The sequence below is a fragment of the Bubalus kerabau genome, chromosome X (genome assembly GCF_029407905.1).
Source record: "Bubalus kerabau isolate K-KA32 ecotype Philippines breed swamp buffalo chromosome X, PCC_UOA_SB_1v2, whole genome shotgun sequence".
NCBI classification, from domain to species: domain Eukaryota; kingdom Metazoa; phylum Chordata; class Mammalia; order Artiodactyla; family Bovidae; genus Bubalus; species Bubalus kerabau.
In genome coordinates, this window is record NC_073647.1 from 83,568,438 (window position 1) to 83,579,950 (window position 11,513).

General features: G+C 37.3%; 1 protein-coding gene across 1 annotated transcript in view; it reads right to left on the reverse strand.

The window, feature by feature from the left end:
• The window catches only part of LOC129640078 (cylicin-1-like), a 48,946-nt gene extending 45,920 nt beyond the window's left edge, over positions 1-3,026 (reverse strand). The window contains 1 exon segment of the mRNA XM_055565326.1: positions 3,022-3,026. Coding sequence (XP_055421301.1) covers positions 3,022-3,026 — 5 coding nt within the window.
• Between the last annotated feature and the right edge of the window lie 8,487 nt (positions 3,027-11,513).

Here is an 11,513-nt window from a genome sequence, read left to right on the forward strand (position 1 = left end):
CAGTCGTGTCCGACTCTTTGTGATCCCATGGACCGTAGCCTCCCAGGCTCTTCAGTCCATGGGATTTTCCAGGCAAGAATACTGGAGTGGATTGCCATTTCCTTCTCCAGGGGATCTTCCTGACCCAGGGATTGAACCCAGGTCTCCCGCACTGTAGGCAGGTGCTTTACCGTCTGAGCTACCAGGGAAGCCCACCAGTCAGAATGGCCATCATCAAAAAAATCTACAAACAATAAATGCTGGAGAGGATATGCAGAAAAGGGAACCTTCCTACACATTCGGTGAGAATGGAAACTGATAGAACCATTACGGAGTATAGTACAGTGATTACTTAAACTAGAAATGAATCTGATTGCTTAAGACACATCTAATTGCTTGATATCAGTTTATTTTAACATTAGTTTTGGACATGTATATGTCCACAAAAATCTGTGTAACTGTGTACACATGCACCTGTGTATGTGTGCATGAGAGATATATGGGCCAAAAGGAAAATACAAGAATATTCCTCTCTAAAGAGCAACTGTAGTGTGTACATTTTCTTCACATTCAGGCTCCTTTTCCTACAAAACTATATATATGCTTGAAGATATTTTCCTCAAAAAAAATAAATACAGTTTATTCTTAGATATGTAAATTAAGCAAAGGTAAAATGCCTATTAAAATAGTACCAAAGAGTATGAAAAATGTTTTTTTTTCCATCTCCAAATCTGAACATAACTGTTGGTTGTGTACAGAGTTACGTTAGAACAACTTATCAAACTGTACTTGGTAGGAAATTTACAAATGTGAACTTTTCATCATATGAAATGAAAACTTGTGCAGTAGGTAATGATGTGTACAGGTATAATTGTCTCTTATCTGTCCTAGATAAACATAAGTGAGCATTGTTTTGACCCTGGGAGGAAGAGTAATTCATTAGCTATTCTCGTTAGTTTTTTTTAAACTAATTTGTCATTGAATTTTTCATTATTTTTTAATTAATTTACTTATTTTTAATTGGAGGCTAATTATTTTATAATACTATAGTGGTTTTTGCCAAACATTGACATGAATCAGCCATGGGAGTACATGTATTGCCCATCCCAAAACCCCCTCCAACCTCCCTCCCCATCCCATCCCTCAGGGTTATCCCAATGCACCGGTCCTGAGCACCCTGTCTCATGCATCGAACCTGGACTGGTGATCTAGCTCACATATGGTAATATACATGTTTCAATGCTATTCTTTCAAATCATCCCACCCTCACCTTCTCCAACAGAGTCCAACATTCTGTTCTTTACATCTGTGTCTCTTTTGCTGTCTTGAATATAGGGTCATCATTACCATCTTTCTAAATTCCATATATATGCGTTAATATACTGTAGTGGTGTTTTTCTTTCTGGCTTACTTCAGTCTGTATAATAGACACCAGTTTCATCCACCTCATTAGAACTGATTCAAATGCATTCTTTTTAATAACTGAGTAATATTCCATTGTGTATATATACCTCAGCTTTCTTATCTATTCATCTGCTGATCGACATCTAGGTTGCTTCCATGTCCTAGCTATTTTAAACTGTGCTGCAGTGAACATTGGGATGCACATATCTCTTTCAATTTTGGTTTCCTCAGTGTGTATGCGAAGCAGTGGGATTGCTGGGTCATATGGCAGTTCTATTTCCAGTTTTTTAAAAATCTCCACACTGTTCTCCATAGTGGCTGTACTAGTTTGCGCTCCCACCAACAGTGTAAGAGGGTTCCCTTTTCTCCACACCCTCTCCAAAATTTATTGCTTGTAGACTTTTTGATGACAGCCATTCTGACTGGCATGAGATGGTACCTCATTGTGGTTTTCATTTGCATTTCTCTGATAATGAGTGATGTTGAGCATCTTTTCATGTGTTTATTAGACATCTGTATGTCTTCTTTGGAGAAACGTCCGTTTAGATCTTTGGCCCAATTTTTTATTGTGTTGTTTATTTTTCTCGTATTGAGCTACAGGAGCTACTTGTGTATTTTTGAGATTAATTCTTTGTCATTTGCTTCATTGGCTATTATTTTCTTCCATTCTGAAGGCTGTCTTTTCACCCTGCTTAGAGTTTCCTTCATTATACAAAAGCTTTTAAGTTTAATTAGGTCCCTTTTGTTTATTTTTGCTTTTATTTTCATTACTCTGGTAGGTGGGTCATAGAGGATCCTGCTGTGATTAATGTCAGAGAGTGTTTTGGCTATGTTCTCCTCTAGGAGTTTTATAGTTTATAGTTACCTTTAGATCTTTAATCCATTTTGAGTTTATTTTTGTGTATGGTGTTAGAAAGTGTTCTAGTTTCATTCTTTTACAGATGGTTGACCAGTTTTCCCAGAACCACTTGTTGAAGAGATTGTCTTCTCTTAGTGTGTATTTGTGCCTACTTCGTCAAAGATAAGGTGTTCATAGGTGCATGGATTTATCTCTGGACTTTCTATTTTGTTCCCTTGATCTATATTTCTGTCTTTATGCCAGTACCATACTGTCTTGATGACTGTAGCCTTGCAGTATAGTCTGAAGTCAGTCAGGTTCATTGCTTTGGCTATTCGAGGTTCTTTGTATTTTCATACAAATTGTGAAATTATTTGTTCTAGTTCTGTGAAAAATACCGTTGGTGGCTTGATAAGATTTGCATTGAATATATAGATTACTTTGGGTTGCTGCTGCTGCTAAGTTGCTTCAGTCGTGTCTGACTCTGTGCGACCCCAGAGATGGCAGCCCACCAGGCCCCGCCATCCCTGGGATTCTCCAGGCGAGAACACTGGAGTGGGTTGCCATTGCCTTCTCCATTGCATGAAAGTGAAAAGTGAAAGTGAAGTCGCTCAGTCGTGTCCGACTCCTAGCGACCCCATGGACTGCAGCCTACCAGGCTCCTCCATTGATGGGATTTTCCAGGCAAGAGTACTGGAGTGGGGTTCCATTGCCTTCTCCGTTTCTTTGGGTAGTATACTCATTTTCACTATGTTGATTCCTCCGATCCATGAACATGATATATTTCTCCATTTATTTACGCCATGTTTGATTCCTTTCATTAGTGTTTTACAGTTTTCTATATACAGGTCTTTTGTTTCTTTAGGTAAATTTATTCCTAAGTATTTTATTCTTTTCGTTGCAATGGTGAATGGAATTGTTTCCTTAATTTCTCTTTCTATTTTCTCATTGTTAGTGTATAGGAATGCAAGGATTTCTCTGTGTTAATTTTATGCCCTGCCACTTTACTATATTCATTGATTAGCTCTAGTAATTTTCTGGTGGAGTCTTTAGGGTTTTCTTTGTAGAGGATCATGTCATCTGCAAACAGTGAGAGTTTTTTCTCCTTTTTTAAATCTGCATTCCTTTTATTTCTTTTTCTTCTCTGATTGCTGTGGCTAAAACGTCCAAAACTATGTTGAATAGTAGTGGTGAGAGTGGGCACCCTTTTCTTGTTCCTATCTTTAGGGGAAATGCTTTCAATTTTTCATCATTGAGGATAATGCTTGCTGTGGGTTTATCATATATGGCTTTTATTATGTTGAGATATGTTCCTTCTATGCCTGATTTCTGGAAGTTTTTTTTTTTTTTTATCATAAATGGATGTTGAATTTTTTCAAAGGCTTTCTCAGCACCTATTGAGATAATCATATGGTTTTTATCTTTCAATTATTTGTTAATATGGTGTATCACACTGATTTATTTGTAAATATTTTAGAATCCTTGCATCCCTGGGATAAAGCTCACTTGGTTATGATGAATGATTTTTAAAATATCTTGTTGGATTCTGCTTGCTCGAATTTTGGTGAAGATTTTTGCATCTATCTTCATCAGTGATATTGGCGTGTAGTTTTTTTTATTTTTATTTTTTGACATCTTTGTCTGGTTTTGGTATTAGGGTGATGGTCTCCTCATAGAATGAGTTTGACAGTTTACCTTTCTATGCAACTTTCTGGAAGAGTTTGAGCAGGATAGGTGTTAGCTCTTCTCTAAATTTTTGGTAGAATTCTTCTGTGAAGCCATCTGGTCCTGGGATTTTGTTTCTTGGAAGATTTCTGATTACAGTTTCCATTTTTGTGCTTGTGATAGGTCTGTTAAGTTTTTCTATTTCTTCCTGGTTCAGTTTTGGCAAGTTATGCTTTTCTAAGAATTCATTTTCTTAGAAATTCATCCTTTTCTATGGATTAATTTTATTTATCTTCTCAAAGAACCAGCTTTTAGTTTTGTTGAGTTTTGCTACAGTCTCCTTTATTTCTTTTTCATTTATTTCTGCCCTAATTTTTATGATTTCTTTCCTTCAACTAACCCTGGGTTTCTTCATTTCTTCTTTTTCTAGTTGCTTTATGTGTAAAGTTAGGTTATTTATTTGATTTTTCTCTTGTTTTCTTGAGGTAAGCTTGTATTGCTATGATTCTTCCCCTTAGCACTGCTCTTACTGAATCCCACAGGTTTTGGGTTGTTGCGTTTTCATTTTCATTTGTTTCTATGCATATTTTGAACTCTTTTTTGATTTCTTCTGTGATTTATTGGTTATTCAGAAGTATGTTGTTTAGCCTCTGTGTGTTTGCATTTTTAATAGTTTTTAATAGTTGACATCTAATCTTAATCACATTGTGATCAGAAAAGTTGCACTAGAGTTATGGCCCAGGATATGCTCTATCATGGAGAATGTTCTGTGTGCACCTGAGAAAAAGTTAAAATTCATTTTTTGGGGATGAAATGTCCTATAGATATCAGTTAGGTCTAACTGGTCCATTGTATCATTTAAAGTTTGTGTTTCCTTGCTAATTTTCTGTTTAGTTGATCTATCCATAGGTGTGAGTGGGGTATTAAAGTCTCCCACTATTATGTTACTGTTAATTTCCCCTTTCATACTTGTTAGCATTTGCCTTACATATGGCAGTGCTCCTATGTTGGATGCATATATATTTATAATTGTTATATCTTCTTCTTGGATTGATCCTTTGGTCATATGTAGGGTCCGTCTTTGTCTCTTTTCATGGCCTTTATTTCAAAGTCTATTTTATTTGATATGAGTATCGCTACTCCTGCTTTACTTTGTTACCCATTTGTGTGAAATGTCTTTTTCCAGCCCTTCACTTTCAGTCTGTATGTCTACCTTGTTTTGAAGTGGGTCTCTTGTAGACAGCATATATAGGGGTTTTGTTTTTGTATCCATTCAGCCAGTCTTTGTCTTATGGTTGGGGCATTCAACCCACTTACATTTAAGGTAATTATTGATAAGTATGGTCCCATTGCCATTTACTTTGTTGTTTTGGGTTCGAGTTTATACACATTTTCTGTGTTTCCTGTCTAGAGAAGATCCTTTAGAATTTGTTGAAGAGCTGGTTTGGTGGTGTTGAATTCTCTCAATTTTTGCTTGCCTGTAAAGCTTTTGATTTCTCCTTCATATTTGAATGATATCCTTGCTGGGTACAGTAATCTGTTTTGTAGGTTTTTCTCTTTCATCACTTTAAGTATGTCCTGCCAGTCCCCTTTGGCCTGAAGAGTTTCAACTGATTGATCAGCTGTTATTCTCATGGGGATTCCCTTGTGTGTTATTTGTTTAATTTCCCTTTTTGCTTTTTATATTTGCTTTTTGTGTTTGATCTTCGTTAATTTGATTAATATGTGTCTGGGATGTTTCACCTTGGGTTTATCCTGTTTGGAAATCTCTGGGTTTCTTGGACTTGGGTGGCTATTTCTTTCCCCATTTTAAGGAAGTTTTCAATGATTATCTCAAGTATTTTTTCATGGTCTTTATTTTTGTATTCTTCTTCTGGGACTCCTATGACTTGAATGTTGGGGCATTTAACACTGTCCCCGAAGTATCTGAGGCTGTTCTTATTTCTTTTAATTCTTTTTTCCTCTCTGCTTCATTTATTTCCGCCATTCCATCTTCCACCTCACTTATGCTGTATTCTGCCTCAGTTATTCTACTGTTGCTTCCCTCCAGAGTGTTTTTGATCTCAGTTATTGCATTATTCATTATTGATGGCTCTTTCTTATTTCTTCTATGCTTGTTAAACATTTCTTGCATCTTCTCAATCCTTGTCTCTAGTCTATTTATCTGTAAGTCCATTTTGTTTGCAAGATTTTGAATCATCTTTACTATCATTATTCTGCATTCTTTTTCAGGTAACTCCCTATCTCCTCCTCTTTGGTTTGGTTTGGTGAGCATTTATCATGTTCTTTTACAACCTGAATATTTCTCTGCCTTTTCATCTTGTTTAGATTGTTGTGTATGTGGTGGCCTTTCTGTATTATGGCAGTTTGTGGTTCCTCTTTTTGGTGGAGGTTCCTTCCTTTGGGTGGGGTTGGACTAATGGCTTGTCAAGGTTTCCTGCTTAGGGAAGCTTGCTTCAGTGTTCTGGTGGGTGGAGCTGGACCTCTTTTCTCTGGAGTGCAATGAAGTGTCCATTAGTGAGTTTTGGGGTTTCTATGGATTTGGTGTGACTTTGGGAAGCCTGTGTTTTAATGCTCATGGCTGTGTTCCTGTGTTGTTGGAGAATTAGTGTGGTATGTCTTGCTCTGGAACTTGTTCGCTCCTGGGTGGAACTTGGTTTCAGTGTAGGTATGGAGGCTTTTGGATGAGATCTTGTCAATTAATGTTCCCTGGAGTCAGGAGTTTTCTGGTGTTCTCAAGTTTTGGATTTAAGCCTCCTGCCTGTGGCTTTCAGTCTTATTCTTACAGTAGCCTCAAGAATTCTCCATCCATACAGCACAGGTGATAGAACATCTAGGTTAAAGGATAAAAGATTCTCCACAGTGAGGAACACCCAGAGAGGTTCAAAGACTTACATGGAGAAAAGAAGAGTGAGAAGGGAGATAGAGGTGACTAGGTGCTGAAGAGGGGGAGACAAAAGGTCAGAAAGCCATCTAGCCAGTAATCAATTCCCTGTGTGCTCTCTTCAGACTGGAACACCCAAAGAGATTCACAGAGTTAAGTAGATAAGAGAAGGGCGACAGAGGATATAGAGGTGACCTTTGGGAGAAAAGGAAGAGTCAAAAGGGGAGAGAGCAATCAAGCCAGTAATCACACCCCTGAGTGAAAATGGGTACTGAGGATTTTATTCTTAAAGGTACAAAATTGATAACAACTACCAAAAAGCAAAGATTAAAAATCTAGAGTAGAGGTTAAACTATCAAAAATACAATATTAAAAATACAAAACAAAATGAATCACAAAAATTTTAATTGCAAGGTAATAGTGGGTTATAAAAATGAAAATTAAAGGAGTAATAAGAACTTAAAAAGAAAAAAAAATAAAATGATAATACTAAAAATGTATCTAGAAATTTTTCAGGAGATTTTGAGTGTAGTGTGGGGTCAGTTCAGTTTTAGAGAGTTCCTTGTTCCAGCTTATACTCCTTTTCAAGGTCTAAGCTACTCAGGTTCAGGTTCTCGGGTACTTCACAAACGCACTCGGTTGGGCGTGCGTTTTCTGCCCTCCCCAGGCCTGAGGAGCTCAGGTGACCAGGTGCTTTGCAAGCACACTATCCCAGGTGGGCTGTGCATCTTAATTACCTCCCTGGTCCCAGCCACTCGGTTTCCTGGGTGTGCTGCAAGAGCACCATCTCATGTGTGCCATGTGTCTCCTCTGGGGAACTGATCTATGGTTGCAACCCTCCTGGTAGATGTTAAACATCCAGGATCCCAGGAAGACTTGGTTAGCAACTGGAAGCCTGCTCACTGTTTGGTGGAGGATACAGTCTCTGGGGCTGAGATTGTCCTTTGCCTTCTGGCTCTGGCTGTCACACACCTGCCTCTCTACCTCCAGCAGGGAGAGGGGCTGGCCTGCAGCCGGCTAGCTCTCCTTTGGTATTCGCTTAATCCTTTGTTCTGTAAGTGGGCCAGGCTGTGCCTTAGGTTAGAACTTTTCATGGGAAAGTTCTCTCTCTCTCTCTCTCTTTTTTTTTTCTCTCTTTGGCTATCCCACAGTTTGGGTTGCTATCTCAGGTTAGCTCCTTCAGATTGTCCTCAGGGCATTCAGGCCCAGTCCTTACCCTAAGCATGCAACCCATGCCTCCCTGTCCAGCCCCTGCCACTGGTAGCAGATGTGAGCATCTGGGCTACATCTCCGCTGGGAGTTACAGTTAGACGTGTAATGTGTGTGTGTGTGTGTGTGTGTGTGTGTGTGTGTGTGTGTTTTCCTCCCGGTTGTGTTGCCCTTTGAGATTCCAAAACTCCCCACAGACCCACCAGTGAGAGGTTTTCCTGCTGTTTGGAAACTACTGCTCCTCCTTCACGACTCCTTCCTCAGGATGGGTCTCCATCCCTAACTCTTTTGTCTGTATTTTTGTGTTTTATATTTTGCCTACCTCATTTTGAAGAGAATGGGCTGCCTTTCTGGGTGCCTGGTGTCCTCCGCCAGTGTTCAGAAGTGGTTTTGGGGAAGTTGCTTAGCACTCAAATGATCTTTTGTTGAATTTTTTGGGGAGAAAATGTTCTTCCCATCCTATTCCTCAGCCATCTTAGCGTATCTCCAATTTTTTCTTTATTTTTGAAAATTTATGTTTCTTATATAAAACTGGAGCATTTTATTTTAGAAAATGGAAGGAAGTATGATTCAAGGCATCAAATTAGTTTCTACTTGAGCAATGGTATGCAGTATATCTCAGAATCCTTCCGTTAGCCAAATTTCACAAATCTATCAAAAGTATTGCCTTCTGAAGGAAAGTATTGCAAAGCCACTCAATTTCTAAGTAAGAAATGGACCATAATCATATAAAGGAATAAAAATAATACCAACTATGTATAAAGAGCCTTTAAAAATGTTCCTACCCTGAGGTCCAGCAATTCCACTCCTAGGGATGCATCCTAAGTAACATTATTGTCACACAAAGACATTCATTATAGTTTTACATAAAATATTAAAATTTGAAAACACTCTAAGTGTACAAATTAGAGAGTGGTTTCAGTAAATCACAAGATTAAAATTCCATTATGAATTTTATTCCACAGGAATCTTGTTTGTTTTATTCATCACTGTAGCATTAACATTCATATGAAAAAAACAAGAACATAAAACTGTACATATAGTTTGCTATCTGCTACATAAAACCAATACATTTATTGTGAAAAGAAAGGAAGTAAACACATCAAAATGCTAATAGTGAGATTATGGGTAATTTTATTTATGAATATAATCTTTTGCATTTAAAAATTCCTACAAAGTATATCCATATTGAAAAGCTAAAAATATAGTAATAGAAATATATGTAAAACGTGGCAAATGAAAATAGGAATTATATGAGGAACATTTATGTTTTTGGATTATTGGTGTCAATAAAAAACTAAGCATTACTTTAGAAAAACTGTTGAAGTAAAATCAATTAAAATAGTCTTGATAAAGAACTACTTTATTTTTAAAATATACTTATTAAGTCAACGAAAATAGTCAAATACATATAAATTCAGCATTAATGGACCAAAAAAAGTGTTGTCAAAATTTCCAAGGATTAACTCCTAGTTAATTAAGGAGTAATAACTAGGTAATATCTATGAAAACATAAACCTGTAAATGGCTTATTCTACGTCTTATGAAGATTATGCTCAAACTTATAATTTTTCATTGTGTACATATCTTTATTGAAGTTTGAAGTTTCATTGTGTACATATCCTTAGGGAAGAAAATGAGTGGGAAAAGGACCACAGAAGAACCTTGTAGTAAACACTAGAAACGATATGGGGCCCAATCATTGAGGCAATATCGAAGCATAACTGAAGCTGATTATCTCTTTCTCTTTATCTTTTGTGACATCTATTTTCCACCTCAAGCCTTTCTCAGACTCAATACCTGGAAGTAAAGCAGGAAGAGTAAAAGGATATATGTGCACTGTACACAATGAGTTTTGGCCTGGTCTCTGAGCTTCTCCAAGGATGATCTCGAGCTTTGAAGAAGAAACAAACATTTTCTCTTTTCAGTTATCAGTTTCTGTCTTTAACAACATTCACAGGCAGACTGTCAGGAGATCATGTCTTCAACTGAACCTAAAGATCTCATCTACCTTCTCCTCTATTCTGACCCTCCCTGTCACCCTGTTTCATTATTTTTTCCCATAGCACTTATTAACTTCTTTATAACTTATTATTGTTAATCTCCAACTACTAGAATATAAGGTCCATGAAGACAATGATTTTTTGGTCTATTTTATTTACTTATATATCCCCAGTGCTTAGCACAGTGATGGCATGCAAAGTTTTTTATTGAATGAAAAAATAAATGCTACAATTTAAATTATTATTATGTAAGGAAATGTTGGCTCTGTCAGTTGCTTTCTTTCACTATGGAAGCATCATTAAAGTCTGAGTCACTTAAAAACTGAGACTGAAATGTTCAAGTTCTGTCAACATAGGTTCTGTTATCTACTACTTATGCGACCAAGCTGGCCATTTATTTTGAGTCAGAATTTATGACTATGCAGCACTTTCACTTTGCACTGGTCTCCAGGTGACTCTGGTGATGAAGATGAAATTTTTTTGAAGAGGTGTACTTGGAAGCCCTTGGAGAAGGAAGTGGAAACCCACTCCAGTATTCTTGCCTGAAAAATCCCATGGATAGAGGAGCCTGGTGGGCTACAGTCTGCGGGGTCACAAAGAGTTGGACACGACTGAGCATACACACATGCACACAAGCATAAACACATGCACACACACATACTTCCCAGGTGGCCTAAATGGAAAAGAATGCATCTGCCAATGCAGGTAGATGTAAGAGACGTGGGTTCGACCCTTGGGTCAGGATAATCTCCTGGAGGAGGGGATGGCAACCCACTCCAGTATTCTTGCCTGGAGAATTCCATGAACAGAGAAGCCTGACAAGTTGCAGTCCATAGGGTTGCATAGAGTAAAACACAACTGAAGTAACATAGCACATAAGAACTCAGAAGTTAAAAAAAAAATTAAATTGGGATTCAGGAGACCAGTGTTCAAATGTTGGTCTTTGTCATTAATATGGTGGCCCTGGGCAAGCTAATTAAATTTCCTCTAGGGTTTCAATGTGTAATAGAGATGGATCAAATAATTGGTTTACCTGGCATGACATAGAATGTTAAGGATGTAGGAAGGTAGTAATAGAGTCATCCAGAGCTATATTACACATTTCAAAAACGGAATTAGGTTGAATCTCGTGTTGATACATCCTATGTAAAACAAAGAAATTTGAATGCTTTGCATATAAAATATTAGCCCAGTAAGGTAATGTCTTTATTTCATATTGATGAGGCATTCTGATTGGCAAACTTATGTAATGAAGATAAATGTTAATACTATAACTTTATGGTTAAAAATAAAATCTGAAATGTCTCTTCCACCTATTCTTGCCATTACCCAGGAAGCTCCAGTAGGTTAAAAAGAGTTGGATATATTTTCATCAACTCTTATATTTTAATTACTCATGGATGTTATAAGTGAAGATTAACACTTAAAGGTTTACCAAAATAAACCCTGAGGTGAGTCAATAATCTGAATAAACTTGGAGCAAATTAAAAGGGGTAAAGTGTAATGTGAAACTAGCCAATGATCTTATGTT